This window comes from Squalius cephalus, assembly GCF_949319135.1.
Source record: "Squalius cephalus genome assembly, chromosome: 5".
NCBI classification, from domain to species: Eukaryota; Metazoa; Chordata; class Actinopteri; order Cypriniformes; family Leuciscidae; genus Squalius; species Squalius cephalus.
The window spans coordinates 48168467-48187882 of NC_137126.1; the positions used below are offsets into that span (position 1 = coordinate 48168467).

The 19416-nt window shown below is 37.5% G+C and overlaps 1 protein-coding gene across 6 annotated transcripts in view; it reads right to left on the reverse strand.

The window, feature by feature from the left end:
• Nucleotides 1–19416, reverse strand: part of mtmr4 (myotubularin related protein 4) — a 99287-nt gene that overhangs the window by 11893 nt on the left and 67978 nt on the right. For all 6 annotated transcript variants that reach the window (XM_079871840.1, XM_079871839.1, XM_079871838.1 and 3 more), the window contains 7 exons: nucleotides 17650–17746; nucleotides 14724–14837; nucleotides 12213–12394; nucleotides 4161–4289; nucleotides 2232–2343; nucleotides 1027–1222; nucleotides 79–264 (listed from right to left, as the gene is read on the reverse strand). In XM_079871840.1, the coding sequence (XP_079727966.1) occupies nucleotides 79–264; nucleotides 1027–1222; nucleotides 2232–2343; nucleotides 4161–4289; nucleotides 12213–12394; nucleotides 14724–14837; nucleotides 17650–17746 (1016 nt within the window). The remainder of the gene's footprint in view (nucleotides 1–78; nucleotides 265–1026; nucleotides 1223–2231; nucleotides 2344–4160; nucleotides 4290–12212; nucleotides 12395–14723; nucleotides 14838–17649; nucleotides 17747–19416) is intronic.

Sequence of the window (19416 nt, forward strand, 5' to 3'; positions counted from 1 at the left end):
TGACCAAATATACAGTATATATACATGAAATCTGAGTCAATGCCCAGCCCTACTGTAGATAAAGCAAAGGTTTGGTACCAGAAAGGCCTCGTTGAACTCGAACAGGCAGGGGAACTGCTTCAGGAGCTGATGAACACAGTCCAGCCACTGCAGGAACACCGGACACTGTTCGCTCACGTCATCACTGTTCTCCTGATGACCACAGCGGTCCGCAAACTTGTGGCCGTAATCCAACCACTCGGTCTCCACCAGCACCTGAAAACCCTGCGGACACGATACGAAAGATGACTGGAGATCTAGAAGATGTAGCAAATGTAATATTATCGACTTAACTGCACTGACACTATCGGATAAGAACAAAATTAACTGATTATACACTTTTTTTTCTACTTACTATATTAATGCACTGTAAATGCATTTATTTATTTATAAATGTAATACAATTTATTTATTTATATTAATCAAAATGTTTATTTTTTATCTTAATACCTTATTCACATTTATTTTGCGACTGTATAGATAAATTAACTAAATTAACAACTTTTTTTCAACAAAAATGAACCATCACTGAACTCACTTAATAAGCCCATCGGAAACTATAGTTGCCATTTTCCATTAATAAGTAATTTTTAGATGTTATCCATGTTTTATGTCTCAAAGAAATGCAAGCAAACAACCAAATAAGGGATTTTAAGAAAAGAAAAAAAAACTAAAAACTGGAGAAAATAAATGCACAACATGTTCACATAGGACACTATTAACACGACTATGCATGAAACCATTCAGAAAAATGTGGGCACAAATGGGTTAAGCTGGACTTTGACACTCAACTTTGTTGTATTATTTTCCTGTTATCACTGTAAAGCTGCTTTGAAACACTCTGTATTGTAAAAAGCGCTATATAAATAAAGGTTACAGGTGACATTTTAATCAAATTTCAGATCAAAAAAGACTTTTCTACGTCACTCTCTTGCAGTCCCAAAACCCCTGTTTTAAAGGACAGGAGCAGCACTTCTTCACATGTACCTCTATGGTTCTGTAGAAGGGATCCAGAAGGATCTTTGCAAGGGCCACGATCTGCGGCGTCCGATCCCATCCGTCTGAACAGTGGACGAGCACCGGACGTCCCTCGCGCTCCACCGCAGAGCACACCAGAGTCGCAGCTTTCAGCATGACGGACAGATGCTGGAGCCAACGGGTGCTTTCCAGAGCCGAGAGCCAGCTGGACAGAGCGAACCGAGACTCGGGTTACACAAGCAGAAACTACGGTTGCACGATGTTGAAGAAAAATGCGATGTGTGACCCTGGATCACGTCACCAGTCTCGAGTCGCACGGGTATATCTGTGGCAATAGCCAACAATACATTGTATGGGTCAAAATTATAGATTTTTCTTTTATGCCAAAAATCATTAGGATATTAAGTAAAGATCATGATCAATGAAGATATTTAGTAAATTTCCTACCGTAAATATATAAAACATGTATTTTTGTGAGTGAATGCAGCACAATCGCCAACATAAATGAACAACTTTAAAGGAGATTTTCTCAATGTTTCGATTTATTTTGCACCCTCAGATTCCAGATTTTCAATCATGCATTAATTGAACTCGATGCATTTTAACTTTAATGCATACCTTTTCATAAATAATTGTTAGAAAGTACATCGTGAATACATTTATAATGCATTGTACAAAAAGTTCTTAAGTAAAGTGTTAATGAAAACTGCTATGCATTCGATTCTTTACTTATCAGCCACGATAACACAATGTCTTTGAATTATCTTCATTTAGAGGCTTTTATTTTTATTTTCTCAGCTAATGTTTTTTCTCTATATATTTAAATATAAATATATAAATAGAATATATATTATTTAAATTTAATATACATACAAAAGTTTGTGGTCAGTAATTTTTTTTAAATTAAGACTTTGCATTAAATTGATCAAAATCAGCAAATCATCATATTAGAGTGATTTCTGAAGGATCATGTGACACTGAAGACTGGAGTAATGATGCTGAAAATTCAGCTTTATCACAGGAATAAATTACACTTTACTATATATTCACATAGAAAACAGCTGTTTTAAACTGTAATAATATATCATATTTTTACTGTATTTTTGATCATATAAATGCCACCTTGGTGAGCAGAAGAAACCTCTGTCAAAAACATTAAAAAAATCTTACCAACCTCAAACTTTTGAGCGGGAGAGTATATTAATGTCACTTACTTGCCGGGATCTGGGATCTGACTGCAAACCGCTCGAAGTGACTGAAAGCTGTTTCTGATGGAGTGGATGTTGGCCATGCCCATAAACATCACCTCACAGTTGGGATAGTACTCTAAAAACACAAGAGAGAAAACAGACTTCAGTCAACAAACAAACAACAGCTGTGTTTCCATCCAAAGGTGTGAGTTCAACTGATGCGCACAACTGCAATATTGCATAAAACATTTGAGAATAAAGCAGCGTTTTCATCCCATGTATTCAAGAGAACAAAACATCACTTCATGGGAAATTTGTGCAATATATATATATATATATATATATATATATATATATATATATATATTAATATATATATATATATAATAATAAGGAAATTATTGCAATCTGGGAAGAAACTGTGATCCTTTTTTTCCTCCATCATAAATGAGTGCGTCTCAGACCGTCAGACGAAACACACTAAACGCTGTCATGTTCTCTTGCGTTCGGATGCTGGTGTTCGGGAACACACTCGTGTGAGATGCTTCTGGAGGGAATTAAACCCAATCATTCTGATGACAGACTTTGACTTCAGAAACACCAAACCAACATCTGAGATGCTGCAATGTGATTGGTCCGCTGGTTAGTCCAGTTATCCAATCACATCCACCGTTGAGGCAAAGTCACCCGAGTTTTTTGTTGCACATCGAGGGATTTATTCAGTAAATGTGTTTCCATCGTTGTTTATGTGCATGTCTTCTTATCGAATAAAAAATGTTATCCGCTTAAATTGAGCGCAAACGTTTTTCATGCAAATTTTTAGAATTCATCCAGCACTTCTTATGCGATATCCTAAAATGCACATTAAAAATAGGTGGATAGAAACAGCTAGTGATGTCCACCAATGTCAAGAGACTATCATGAGTTGATGCGTCCTGACTAGGGGTGTGCACGGATATTACAATTTTCGATCTGTAATTATTATTCGAAAAATATTCGAGAATATTAGAAGAATAATAGAAGAATATTCGAATTTTACTATGTTGCTTTCCTGGCCGTAAATGCAGTGAATCCATGATAAGTTATAATTAAATTCACTGGGTGGCGCTGTGGAGCGTGTTAACAAGTTGTTTGTATTTGATCACATAATGTTGTCTCTGCCTCGTCTGTTTTCTCACTCCAGCATAAATTGCTGGCGGCGGGATATTATTGTTTTTCTCAACATAAACGTGAAACAATATAAAACGATAATCATATGCTGACTCGAGTGTATGTTCTGCTGCTTGAGCTTAAATGCTTTTGTTTTTTATATTTTTTGTTTACACATAGGCCTACTGTTTAATGTTTTCAACTAAAAGAAAACTTTAATATATAGTAAGCTTGTTGTTGTGTATATTGCCTAATTATAAGATTGTTCAGAAATGGTGACAAAAACGTAAAAAAAAAAAAAAACGTTTTCGTTAAACGTCATTTAAAGGATTAGTTCACTTTCAAAAAAATTTGCTGATAATTTACTCATCCCGATGTCATCCAAGATATCCATGTCTTTCTTTCTTCAGTCGAAAAGAAATTGAGGTTTTTGAGGAAAACCTTCCAGGATTTTTCTACACAGAATGGACTTCAATGGCAACCAACTATATCAATGTTCAAAGAAGGTTCAAATGTCCGTCTCAATGCAGCTTCAAAGTCTCGACACGATCCCAGTCGAGAAATAAGGGTCTTATCTCGCGAAACGATCAGTCATTTTCTAAAAAAATATATATAAAACCTTAATTTCTTTTCGACTGAAGAAAGAAAGACATGGACATCTTGGATGACATCGGGGTGAGTAAATTATCCGCAAAATTTTGAAAGTGAACTAATCCTTTAAATAAACAAATATTGATTTTTATGAGCCCGAATATTCGAATACAATATTTTTGAAAAATGCCCTTCGCTAGCATTTTGACTGACCTTCACACTCGCAGCCTCCTCCTTTGGCACGGTTCGCCACGGCGGCGGTGTATGAACGGGCATCGAGAATCAGCAACTTCTGGGCTGCGGCGCTGGCGTCAGGAACGGGACATCCCGTCAGAGACGAGTCTGAGGACAAGACAGAGTGGATGAGATTAGAAAGAAATACTGACACACTGCCAACTACACACTACACTGGATGAACCGCTTACAGGGGGCAGATATTAACAGGGTTAGGGGCAAAAAATGGCATCAAAATGAACAAAAATACCCCCCAAACCGAAGATAAAGGGACAAAAAAAATATGTATCACTTTACAATAAGGTCCCATTAGTTAATGTGTTATTAACATTAACTAACGACAAGCAATACATTTGTTACTGTATTCATTAATCTTGATAATCTGTTAATGTTAGTTGCCAAACTGTTCATTTTTAGTTCATGTTAACTAATGTTTACCAAAGTGTTACCAAAATGTCAATATTACAACATCAAGCGCAATAATCGACAATAATGATTTTTTTTTTTTGTCATAATATTGCAGCCCTAGCCTTTTAATGAGTTCCTGTTTTTTTATTTTATAACTTATATACTTTATGTAGGCTATTTACATCATGCAACTGTTGTGTAACATGTATGCCAATATGAGCAGCATTAAACAGTAAATAAAACATGCACGTCAGCCTTTGCCGTATATAAAGACAGCTTTTGTTGATGGTAACAGTCTATAATTGTGAAAGTATTTGACATAAGACAACACGGACACAATTGTTAGAACTGGTAAAAAATGCAAATATTATACTAATCAAAAACAGTGTGTGAAACAGAAACTGTCTAAACACATGTTAATGAAAGTGAAGTGAACCACTCATTTGGTGCAGCTTTTATGATTATGATTATGATAGGACACAATTATGATTATACTCCACTGTTCTGAGTCATGACATTTCTACAACACCTTGCAGAAATATGTTTTAGTATGGCAGAGAGGTGAACACAGCAGGCGAATAAGAGTAAGCCGGCCCATAAGACTCATTTTAATGCGACACAAGTGCAGATATAATTCTTCAGTCTGTCCCGCTGGAAAAATCAATGCTGAGAAACTTCTGGCATCACGACAGCACTGATTCTTCCTGCACATGACAGCCAATTCACTTAGAAGCATTAAGATGAGAGACACTTTACAGAGGCCAGCCAAAACTCGACCGGAAGAGTCCAGAGATGAGTCTCGACTCAGCAAAAACACTGCATTCAGTGGAACATCCAATTACAAAGAGTGATCGCATAGAGCAGTGCGACTCAGGATAAATGATTATTGGAACTGATCCACCATACAATTAATTAACAACTGAATTAATTACATTTTACACTGAAGATAAGTAACTTGTTCATCCAAACCTCCCCTCTGTGCACAATACAATAAATAAATAGATCAAATGGAATATAAATGGTTTTCAAAGAGTAATGCAGCAAATGCACGCTACATAAAGCCTGTGCATTACATTAAGCAGAAGCTTTTATCCAAAGCGACTTGTGGTTGTGGAAAATCACAAGCAATTTGTCCTAGAGCAAACAATATTCATACTTCATAATGCCAGCTTCAGTATAACAGAAATAGATTATTAAATAAGTTAGAGCAGAGGTGAATGAGTTGTTTGTTTGCGTAATGTAAGTGCCTTGGTTAATGGCTATGGATCAGAACTTCAGAAAGTCAGAACCCGAGACCCTTGCAATATAACCGACTTGTGATGAAGCTGCATTAAAATACTTATTCATCTTCTACTTGATGCGTGAACCTCCTCTTTAATAATGCGGCACTTCTCTTTGATTAATTTAGCCCTGTTACAGTTGAATGAGCAAAGGGGTTTAATACAGGGTCTGATGATCTAGCAAAAATCATAATTTTGCAGTTTTTACTGTAACAAAATATTTTTATGAACTCTTGAATATGGGCCAATACAGCCAATCAGCCCATTTCACTGTGCCGTTACTCAGCCACCATAGAGCGTGTGTTAAAGTTAACATGCAGGCTTCATACTAGTTGCAATGGACTAAAGAAATCCACATTTGTTACCATTTTTACCATACCAATGCTTTTTTACTTTGCACATATTATTGGCAATTCCCGGGCATGTAAACAAAGCTTTTAAGCTAAAATGTGTGCAATAGGTAATAATGGTCTAACAAAATTAACATTTTAAACAGCTTTTAGTGCACCAATCTTTTTAACGCTTTAAATTCACATCTCTATATAAATAAAATATTTAAATAATTTCAAAACCAATAAATGCAGTTGAAGGGGGTTATAAAAAAAGTTTGGTACTAGAGTTAAAAAAAAAAAAGAAGAAAAAAAGTCCAACATTTGCATTTCGTTAGGCCATTACCTCTAATAATAGCTAGACCTATTACTAAAGAACGAGAGCATTTCCGTGGTATTTTGCTGTGTTTCCATTGTGTTGTGTCTTGATTCTGCAGTGTTGTCAATGTCAACCTATATTTGCTTATTGAAATTTTCGTGGTGTCATGCACTACTGCCAGCCTTACAAAAACATGGTCCAAAATGGGTAGCGCTTTTACACACACACACACACACACACACACACACACACACACACACACACACACACACACACACACACACACACACACACACACACGTAATAAATAACTAGGTAGAAACCCCGAACCTACCCCCAAACCTAACCTTAACCCATATTGTTACCTTATATTACCCAGTACTTTCTTAGGTAAGTTTACTGTAAGTACATGTAAATGCAAGTACTGTAAAATAAAAAGCAACCCCAAAATGTGTGTCCCGTCTCCATGTAGCAGGACACTCATTCACACTTACAAATCAAAGATTTTACACTTCTAATACAGGGGTGACAAGGGAATCAAAACAATTAGTTGAAATGTAAAATTGCCAGATTTAAAGGGGAGGTGTAATGCCCTTTTCACAAGATGTAAAATAAGTCTCTGATGTCCCCAGAGTGTGTGTGTGAAGTTACAATACCCCACAGATATTTTTATATAGCATGTTAAAATTGTCACTTTTTGAGGGTGAGCAAAAACGCACAGTTTTTGTGTCTTTCCCTTTAATTGCAAATGAGCTGCTGCTCCCGGCACAGGGGGCGGAGCTTCAACAGCTTGTGTCCTTTTACCTCACACACACACACTGAAAATTTCAAAAACTTTTAGCCTTTTATGTTCAAACCGGAGTCAGACAATGATGGAGAGACTCAAGAAGAAGTGACAACATGTAGAAGAAACAGGACATTTCTGAATGGTTAGTTGATGAATTTATGAAGCTGATGTGTAGTTATCTTCTAGTCATTGATTAGCATATTCTGTCTTGATAATCTATAACTCGTGTTCAGGGGGCGGGGTTTATGTAAATTTTAGGGTTGGTGATGTCACTAACCCGGGAGGAATGTGGTGTAGTCTCTACCAGCCGTTTGTTGTAGTCCTTAAAAAGCGATTTCTTTAAAAGCAAATATCTCCCTTTGCTTTGAACTTTGAGCGTTGTAACTTTGCAGATGTTGTTTATGCTCAAACAGCAACATTACACACTAACTAAAGTTAGACAAGTGAAATCATAAATCAACCACCCCTTTAAGTTCAGTTACAATAAGTAAAGTCTCCAAGAAAAGTGAATCATCACGACACTTCAATTGCACCGTGGCCATTTGGGAAATTGTGAAATAGAAACAATCTCTGGTCTTGCTGTTGTGAGACAATGGAGAAAATAATGCACCATCTGCATTATAACCAACCTGACATTGTCTAACGCATTTCTGCAGAGCGTTTCATCCGTTCGCGAAGCGTCTGATTGTGAGGATGTTGGCATCGGCTCTCGACTCATTAGATGGTGAGGTCACGACCGTAATTAGAGCGCGTTTACTCTTCAACTACGCAAAAAACCTCCTGCCAAATTCCCTCTCAGACAACAGCCTGCAAACTCATTTCCAGGCGCTTCTGCAGTCGAGTCCGTGGCACCTCGGCCCGCCTCATTCCCAGCACACATTGGCAGTGTCAGAGAGGAAACGTCCGTAATTGAACAGTTTTCCCATGGCAAAACCCATGATTCTTAGCAATCAGGTTGGCGCGAGCCGTTCATCTGCAGTCCAACACACTTAATTGTCTCTAGACGCGTTTACGCTCTAAATTTGTGGGAAAGAACGAGGGTGAGAACGCATTTTAAGACAGAAACTAATTACTAATGACATTCCCCCCCCCAAAACATATACAGTAATTATCTGACAGAGGAAGGATTCAATGGTCTAAAAGACGATTATTTGAAAAAACCGGGATTGGAAACTTTTGGATAAAGTGGAGGAATATAAGAGAGATGCTTTGTTAAACCGTTCACTGATTCATGTTTGTACTTACAGGCTTTATGCATTTCTAATGCACGGAATAACTAATTCCCAGACTCACTCGCCACAATTAAAATTCTGCAATATTAATACCCCAATTAATAAAACCCCAACCAATTACATACAATAAACAGAAATCTGAATGTTTGATCTTAAAATGTATTAGTAAATGTTGAGAGTAACATTAACTAAGATTAATACATGCTGTAAAAGTATTTTTCATTGTTGTTTCACATTAACTAAATGTTACTTATTGTAAAGAGTTACCATAACTTTCAATATACTTTTATTTTCATTATTTTCTTAATATATAATTATAATTACACAAGTAATAATGCACAAATTAATTAGTTATTTAAAGTCTGTAAACTCTCTAATTAATAATAAAAATCATTAAAGGGCACCTATTATGACTCTTTTCACAAGATGTAAAATAAGTCTCTGATGTCCCCAGAGTATGTATGTGAAGTTTTAGCTCAAAATACCCAATAGATCATTTTTTACAGCATGTTTAAATTGTAATTTTTTGGGGCTCAGAAAAACGCGCTGTTTTAGTGTGTGCCCTTTAAATGCAAATTAACTGCTGCTGCACGGCACAGGGGGTGGAGCCTCACGAGCTCGCGCTCAGAGTCAGGACAATCTCATCTGATAATATCAGAACAGAAACTCTCAGTTGCGGTGTTCATTTCGACTCGGAGTCGGACAATAATGCCCACAGAGCCAGAGAATATATGCTGTATGTATGGACATAGAACAGGTATAGTTTAGTTTAATTATGGTTATAACTTATTTGTCATCTCCTTTTATCCACTAATACAAGCCTGCTGTAGCAAAACCCGTCCGAATGATGACCAAAATATACTGACGAGTTCAGTGAAGTTTACTGTACATCACACAAAAGATGAGCGTTAGTTTTACTCCAGAGAATCTCTGTAAGAGCTGAATAAACATAGTATAAGAAGTGCGCATTAAAGTCTTATCCATAAACTCTCTCTCTCTCTCTCTCTCCCTTTCATTATCAACAACATACACAGCGAAGTACACAAAACACTCGTTACAACTAACAGTAAACAAATATACACACCTTTTCAGTGGGTGCTAAATAAACTGGTAAACCTTATATCCGTAAAATGACTCGAAGAGCTGTGATAAAGAGCGCGCTCGCACTTTCATTTCTTCCGTGTCCCGTCACGTTAGGCCTGTTGCTCCGGAGAGTGTGAGCTTGATCACAAACAATACAGATCCATCCTTGAGTAACAACGGGAGTAAATGAAGACTGCTATGTTCATTCTTACATCCATCAACAACACACCTCAATCGCTTAGGAGACACTCTTGTCTACAGCGGCTCAAGCGTCGAACAATGGCGGACTGTGTCCAGCTCCCTCAGGGCAGGTCTAGGCTCAAACTGAAGTGTCACTCAACAGTCGTGGGAGGGGCCTGCTCAATTCTACGTCACATTGCGCCGAATCTGAGGACAGCTGATTCTGAGACAGTGCTTATGATTTATTGAGATTGTAAAAAAAACACTGGGTGGACTTTTATCATTCTAGGGTGGTTTTGCTCACACACTGCCAACACACATTTATGTTCAAACACCATGTAAAAGTGAATTTTGCATAATAGGTGCCCTTTAAAGGATCGGATTGCGATTCAAAAAACATTTTAATTATCTCTTTTTTTGTCGGTGTCTGAAACGTTCGATAAAGGATTTTTTCATCCTCAAATTTTTTCATGCTCATTTTCCACAAGTTGGTATGATTCTTTAGGGTCTTCATGTAAAGTTTGTAACATATTTTGGTTAAAATTCTTCAATGGTTGTGTAAAACAACACCCTTTTTACCACCTCAAAAACAGCTCTGTTCACAACGACCCGTTTCGGTGCATGTCTCTTTAAATGATAATGAGCAACTGCTCAACTGCAATTACGACATCATATTGCTCAGAAAATCCAAACGGCTTGATTGAGTGTTTAGGCTTTTTGAGGATTTTTAGCGCAATTTTCCACCGGACAAAATTGCGATTGTTAAAGGGGCTCTAGGTAACTTTTTAACCTTAACTGAACAGCTTCGGAGTCAGTGGAATGGTTAAATTACTTATTTCGGGTTGAATGGTGGTGGTTTCGCACCCCCCTGGTGCCCGAGAGCGGAAAAAACTCACTTGCAACTTTGGGACGCGGGTCGTGTTCCAGGAAGTATCGCGTGATATCAGGTCTCGCGATGTAACGAATTGCTTGACGGCACTGCACACGTACACGCCCCCATTCAAGCACCGGCTAGCTATAAGCGAAGGGCAATGATAGATTGAGTTATGGCTGAGGCTGAGCCTGTAAAAAGAAGCAGAAAGCTAGGAAATCTTTGTCGGAGGACCAACGAAAGAGGAAACGGGAGACTGACCGAGCAATAAGTCAGACTCGAGTAAAGTTAAATATCGGACCGGCTTTTTCAGAATGGTAAGAACTGAGAGAAACAGAAGCCTGCAAAACGGATGCTGACCTGGCCTTATTGCTGTTGCACTTGTAAGTATCTTTGGAATAAACTGTGTTTAATATTTAAATTTCAAGTAATTGTGACCTCAGGATGTTTGCTATTGTCTGTAAAGTTTTTTTTATTATGATCGCTGTCTGTTAGGGGCTTACTAGTACGCTAGATACTATAACTTTGATGTTAGGCATTGTCATTAGCAAACACGTTTGATTTCTGTAGTTGTGTGGCCGTTCCTCTGTCGGTTTTATTTGTGTAACTTACACTTTTATTGTATGTCACTAAGTCAACGCGTCTGATAATAGGCATAACATGTTGCACATATCATGATCGAGCTAGAAAAAACGTTCTGATGTTTTCTTAGACAGGCAAAGGTAACCGTCATTCTACTAGATGAACCTTGCTAATATAACTTTAGACAAATATTAACCTCCGATATATATATATATATATATATATATATATATATATATATATATATATATATATATATATATATATATATATATATATATATATATATATATATTATGCTCATGCCCATTCTCCCAAAAACAAACAAACACGAAAGCAGTAGTTCGCCTCGTTCATATCGTTCGTTCCCGGTAAAAATACTAACGTTAGTATGCATGACAACACAATAAAATAAAAAAAATCTTGCTTTACTTGCCTCGGTAGACATAACTGGTTTTGAAATAGCCGGTTCCTCTGATCAGCTGGGTTGCTCGTGGCGAGGGGGGAGGGACAACAGTTCGTTTTTACGACAGAGTGAATGAAAGCATTTACTACCAGACACTAGGGGGAGCTCGTAGAGAAAAAACACTCAAGAGTTGCCTGGTGTCCCTTTAACTCATGATTTCTGTTCTGTCTGTGCGCACAAATCTTGCACTTCTATCTACTCCTCAACCAGACCACCTAGAGACTTCGGGTTTTCGGCATTATGTTAAGGAAGGTCTAATCTCGGGAACGCACAAAAAAAATCCAGGAAAAGATTTACTATCTCTTAGTGCTGTGATCCCATGACGTGAGAAAATTGCGCTAAAACACTCACTGAGTTTTTATTACTTGTTTTCATTGTATGGTGATTGTGTCCACACACGGCAAAGACACATTTATATGCAAACACCATATAAAAGTGATTTAGCATCCGATGACCCCTTTAAATAAATGTTCAGTGTGTTGTCAGCGTCTCACCGAAGTCACTGTCGCACGAGTCGGGTCCGTCTCCCCTGTTCCTGCAGATCTGTGGCCCGGCGTCCAGCTGACAGGCCTTCGCTATAGACGTCACCAGATACTCGTCCTCAGTGTTCCTCCAACCCCACCAGCTGATCTCCGGCTGACTGCAGCGAGCGATGACCGCCCCGTTACGCTGGTGCCTGGCGGACAGAGCCAATCAGAGGACATCAGTCACCCGGCAGGGGCGCATTCTTAAAGGGATAGTTCACCCAAAAATTACAATTAACCCATGATTTACTCTCCCTGAAGTCATCCTAGGTGTACATGACTTTCTTCTTTCAGACGAATACAATGGGAGATATATTAAAAAAAACATCCTGGCTCTTGCAAGCTTTATAATGGCAGTGGATTACAACCATCAGATTGAAGCTCAAAAAAGTGCATCTATCCATCATAAACGAACTCCACACGGCTAATAAAGGCCTTCTAAAGCAAAGCGATGAGTTTGTGTAAGAAAAAAAAATCGTATTTAACACGTTACAAAGTAAAATTCTAGCTTCCGGCCAAACAAACATACGGATTCCACTTACGCCTAAACCGCAACTTGTGACGTCAGAAGTAGCGTAGTGCGCCATGGCGTGGTGTAAATATCAAGCTTGCATCAGTGACTACGTTTACAAGCTGTCAATATTCGGGTTATGGTCGGGTTAAGGTCACTATTTGGGTTTCTGAAACATTCGGAATAACCCGTTTACATGCGTGAGTAGAGAGAGTTACTCCTGTATACATGGAATTTGTAATCAATTGGCAATATCCCGATGTAAACGGCGACGCACGGTTAGCGTCTGGACGTACGGACAACCTTAAGATGCAATATGCGTCTGTCATGATATCAGATAAGACACGGCTCGTTGTCTTTATTCAAGAGCGTTTTTATTATTTTACTACAACACAGAGTAGCATAAGCCATCCGTTGGACTCCATCAATAATAGTCATACAGTGCCCTCTAGTGGTTAGCATACCCAAACTACGGTAACTTAACATGGACAAAAGACAATCTCACAACAGCGTCATTTCCGATTCTTCTTCCTGTATCCAAAGACAACAACAACAGCAGCAGCACGCGGATAATGAATAGTTCGGGGCAGATAGCGATCGCCTTTGTTTGCGCTTTCCTCCTCGCTCCAAAAGTGTGGTGCTGTGCTGCGTCTCGCCATGTTTACCTCTACTTCTTGTTTACTTCCGGTATACTGCACGCGGGGTTTTGTATGCGCCGTCTCTACTCAAAAGACCAAGATTCCTTGCGAATAGAACATGCGCAGAACACAAATCAATGTTCCCTTTGATGGGGATATGCCGATACGCGTTTACATGACTTTTTAAAAACCGGGATATGAGCATATTCGGGTTTTTGCCGGTGTTTACATGGCCGTGCGCGACCGGGTTATTGCTAATATTCCGGTTTTGAACGGGTTATTGGCTGCATGTAAACGTAGTCACTGATTCTCAGCTGATCCACGTCTACCTATAGGAATATGACGCCTATCAATACATATATAAGCTCCTTCAGTATTATCAACTGATATCACGTTTCTCAGGAGCGAATTACCCTCCTCCCTCCCCAGTTCCTCCTCTCGCCCAGTCAGGATTTGGCTTTCTGATTCCCCTTGAATCAGAATAAATTCTCGAATTATGTTGTACTTTAAAATCTTGAATTAATGATATCTGCAATACATTCATGTTGGTTCTGTTCTGTTTACCCCAAGGGGGATTATTGCTGCTAGACTGCATGGATGCGCAGGGAGTTCTCGCCCAGAACAAAACCACACCACCAATCCTAACTCTATGCTAACTGTCAATCGTATTTGACGATAGTGGTCCTGACAGAAATCAGAAACTGCTGTTACTGCTGAAACTAAATTATGAATATTTTTCTAACACAAACGCATCGCTTCAGAAGGCCTTTATTAACACCCCGGAGCCGTGTGGAGTTCGTTTATGATGGATAAACGCACTTTTATTCAATATGTTGGTTGCAATCCACTGCCATTATAAAGCTTGGAAACGTCAGGGTGTTTAATAATATAACTCTGATTGTATTCGTCTGAAAGAAGAAAGTCATATGCACCTAGGACAGGGTTCCCACACCTTGGTTAACTTCAAATTCAAGAACTTTCCAGGTCCAATACCCTCAAATTCAAGGACTTAATAAGGGGACACATTTGTTGTGTTCAACAACAAACGTTAAGGGACCATCGTAGTAGTATCGTGCATGCATGAACGACATGATATCTATGTATCTATGTGTGTTTATTTTCCAAAACTTTCCAGGGCATTTTTTTTTTTCAGATTCACAAACTTTCAAGGACCCGTGGGAACCCTGCTAGGATGGGTCGAGGGTGAGTAAATCATGGGGTAGTTTTCATTTTAAAGTGAACTACTGCTTTAATTTGACAGCAGAAAAAGGGCTGGATATAAGGCTGAACTGACTGCGATAGGACTGGACATGTACGAGCTGCTTCTCTCACCTGTAAACCACCACAGGAATCCTCTTCCAGGACCTGAAGGAGGCCACGCTCTCCAGCTCTTTATCTGTGATCCAGACGGGCACCAGCAGTTTCTGAGGATAACTCGAACACAACCTGCAAGACAGAACGACGAGAGTTTGACACTGAAACTGACAGACATGAACACAATCAACAGTCAGAAACAATTTCAATTACACAGAAAAAACTCATTATTTATTATAATTTTATAATACACACCAAATCAGCAGCAAAAGCTATTATCATGACAAACAGAGTAGTAGAAATGATCAGAACTAGGAATGCCGAAACAGAAAATTCTGGATGCACTTGGACGAAAAATGAAAATGACTTGTACAAAAAACTAATATAAAATAAGAAATGAATTTTTTTTAATTGTATTATTATTAGACTTAATTAAATTCAATTATTTTACTGAATCTGAATTAAAAAAATAAAAAATAAGGCAATAAAATAACCACACCTTTGTTTAAAGTAACAAGATTTGGACAGAAAATAGGCCTATATTAAAATAATATTAAATATCAATTTAATATTTAAGGGGCGGGGCATCAATTTAATGTTTTCGGCCGATATCGAAAATGCCATTTTCGGCCGATAACGTTCGCCGGCCAAAATTTTCGTTGAATCCCTAATTATAACCATAACAACAATAAAATGTCAAGAAATAAAGACAATTATATACAATAATTTAACATATTTCTTACAACAAATACAGTAAAAATGATGATATTATATTAGCGACAGCAGCAAATGTATTTGCTATTTCAGTGCGACATCTGATTAAAAAAACAAACATATTTTTGAAAATGTCCATTAATGACATTTCTGAATAAAACCATTGCCTAATATAATTTAAAGGAGGATTTCAATAAAACACGCTTTATATTATTTAGACACGTAAATAAATAAATAAACAAACAATACAATAACATTTCATTGTTTTGTATTGGTATCACATACTAGTAATTCTCCATATTTTACCATGTTTACAGGCTCAGATATTAAACATCATGATTTCTTTGTAAAGCTGTTTTAAAACATTGTGTATTGTGAAAAGAGCTATGCAAATAAAATTGACATGACGTGTATTTATGTATTACCAAGTTAATTTAAAACAATGTCATGTAGCTTTAAAGTGTTTAACTAAACATTGCTTATGATTGAAATTGTTCAAGTGAGTGATTTTCTCTAATTAATATTAACATCATAATTGACAGCAGCAAGAGCAAATGCACAGTGTTTTGAGACAATTCTGATTTCTGTCCTATCAGTTTATATTCATTCAACAAACACCAACAAACTTAATACCTTTTGACCATGAAGTGCATTAAACTACCGTACATGAAAGTGTTTGAACATCAAATATATCATGAGGATTAAAGTCATTTTCTCTTATTCTGCTGTTCAGATCAATCACACACAAACACTCACTTCATCTCGGTCTCATTCACGCTGTGTGTCTCACCCTCAAACGACAAAACTCAGTCCAATTATTTCCTGACGTCCTCAATGACCGACCTTACACACACACACACACGAGTGTGTCTGACGTGACTCATGTGGCGCAGCATGTTCAGGCTCGCTTTAATTATCCATCTCTACGGCACTTCTCACACAGAAAAACACTATCTGGTTATTTTATGAAAAATCTGAAATCTGTTCAACCGGTTTCACTTATAAAGGACAATTTAAAGAGGACGTATTATGTACATTTTCAAAGTGTTGATTATGTTTTCAGGCTCTACTAGAACAGGTTTTCCTTCTTAAATGTTGATTATTTCCTCATATTCTCCACTGTTTAATCTCCTCTCTTCCCAGTCTGTCAGTAACGCTCTGTTTAGTTCCTGTCTCTATGAAGCCCCTCCTCCTGAAAGCACACTGTGCTCTGATTGGTCAGCTGGAGCAGTGTGTTGTGATTGGTCGAGCGCTTCGAGTGCGTTTGGGAAATGTCCCGCCCTTTTCCATAACCACCAGTTTAACACACTACTAACTAACTCAACCAGGCCCCGCCCCTTTATTCTGCGCATTAATTATTTAAATGAGGAATATTGTGACATGTTCGTTCCCGGGAGAAACTCAAGACTACAATGGAGGCGTTTCAGGAGTTCAGAAACACTGACACTGATACAGAGAAGAACTCAGAGCTTTTTCATGCTCAAACAGCAACATTACACACTATAGAAAGACGAACAAGGGAAAAAGCTAAATATAGGACTGTTACTAGGACTGGGCGGTATGATGATATATTGTGGTGATGATATAAAGAGATTTTGCCATCTCGTTTATGTAAATATTAGGGGTGTAACAATATATCATGTCACAATATATCGCAATACAAAAATGCAACAATATGTATCGTGTATAGTTCACCCAAAATAAAAATTTAATGTGTGAGAATAAGTTTTAGTGTCAGTACTGCATTAAACTACTATATATAATGTTGAATATAATGTATAATAATGCAATGGGGGAATATTTGTGTAAAAAGTGGCCTACATAATATTAAATGTATCTAGTCAGTGACAGAGATCAAGCATATTCGTCTAAAATTAATTCTGTTTTCAGCTTCAGAATCATGAATATTGTTATTCTGGTGTCTCTATTGTCCTGTGCTTTGGGTTTCAGCACCAAGTCCAAGACTATTCATTTATACACACAATATAATATCAAATTTAGCATTTCAATCAACAGTTAATTTTCTGTTAACCTTTTATCATATGTCTCGCAATAATATCGTATCGTGAGTTCAGTATCGTGATATGTATCGAATCGTGACATGAGGGTAGCGTTACACCCCTAGGTAATATATCCACATAACGCAGAACTACTGAAACATATTTACAGTTTATAGTATTTTGGTCATAACTGTTGCCATCCATCCATCATAATCACACTTCAATCTTACTTGTAGTTGCTGTTGATGTCAGACACTCTCCAGGCGTTCTGCATGTCGAAGCCCATCCGCTTCACCTCCACCTCCATCCGGTGCCGCACATGATCACCTGAGAGAAACACACACAACGGTTCTCAACGGTTACATGGCATTTCATAAAGTATCTAGGAATGTGTGTTCAATACCGCCCGGGTCAGGGTTATTATTATACACTACCAGGCAAAAGTTTAGGATCGGTAAGATTTTTAATGTTTTTAAAAGAAGTCTCCTCTGCTCACCAAGGCTGCATTTATTTGATTAAAAATACAAAAAAAACTGTAATATTGTGAAATATTATTACAATTTAAAACAGCTGTTTTCTATGTGAATATATTGTAAAATGTAATTTATATCCTGTGATCAAAGCTGAATTTTCAGCATCATTACTCCAGTCTTCAGTGTCACATGATCCTTCAGAAATCATTCTGATATCGTTAGCCTCATAGCATAATTGCCTAAGTCATTTTTTTTTTTAAATAGGACGTAGGCAATTATGCTATGAGTAGGGCTGCACGATTCTTGCTAAAATGTGAAATCACGATTTTTCTCCATGGGAATTGAGATCACGATTCTCATTTTTTTTCAACCAAAATTTATTGCACTCAAGTACAAAAAAAAAAAAAAAACAACAAAAAAAAAAAAGGACATTCAGTATAATAAAGTGCAGGAGTAACAAAATGTGTCTCTTTTCTTTATTTTAGACCCCTTAAAGTGAATAATTTTAAAGCTTTATGTTGTTGAACATAAGAGAACATTAACATATAATAAATAAAAATACCTAAATAGAACCTGTGCTTTTTGCTCCAATTGGCACAGAATGTACATAGTACTTACTGTGTTTACGGGAATACTCGACTTGGCATTTTGAAATATTTCTGTGTTTATTTGGCCGTTTAGACGCGCAACCGAAGACAAAGACTGCTATGCTTGTCCGTGTTGCGCTCGGAGCGCGTGCACAGCATCCTGTCAGACTCGCGCTTTTAATATTTATTTTCAATATAAAGCACATTCTGCTCCTTTCTTTCTCCTTCATTCATGATTTGTTAACAACTTTAAACATAATCTTCAACTGAAATCTGCGCGGATTATCAAAAATACGACACATTAGGACATAAAATTGTCTCTGCGCAAAGCACCCGTTTCAATAAAAGGATATATTAAAGGTTATATAGCCTACTTTTACATTTTCGCTGCTGTTCTAAAATGGTTTTCGCCATTAAGTTACCTTAAACAAGCTGCAGCTACTTGAATCACCCGATATTTTGTTATTGTGTGAGTGTGACCAATAACGCGTGAATACAGCATGATCTGAATGCAGGGAAATACACGGAAGTGAATCGCCATCATTAAGAAATGAGATCGCATTTATGTTTGAATCGAGATCGTGATTTTTTTTTTCGATTAATCGTGCAGCCCTAGCTATGAGGCTAACGAAATGTGACCCTGAATCATGTCACCAGTCACGAGTCGCACGGGTTTATCTGTGGCAACAACCAACAATACATTGTATGGGTCAAAATGATCCATTTTTCTTTTATGCCAAAAATCATTAGGATATTCAGTAAAGATCATGTTCCATGAAGATATTTTGTAAATTTCCTACTGTAAATATATAAAACATGTATTTCTGTGAGTGAATGCAGCACAATCGCCAACATAAATGAACAACTTTAAAGGAGATTTTCTCAATGTTTCGATTTTTTTGCTCCCTCAGATTCCAGATTTACAATAGTTGTATCT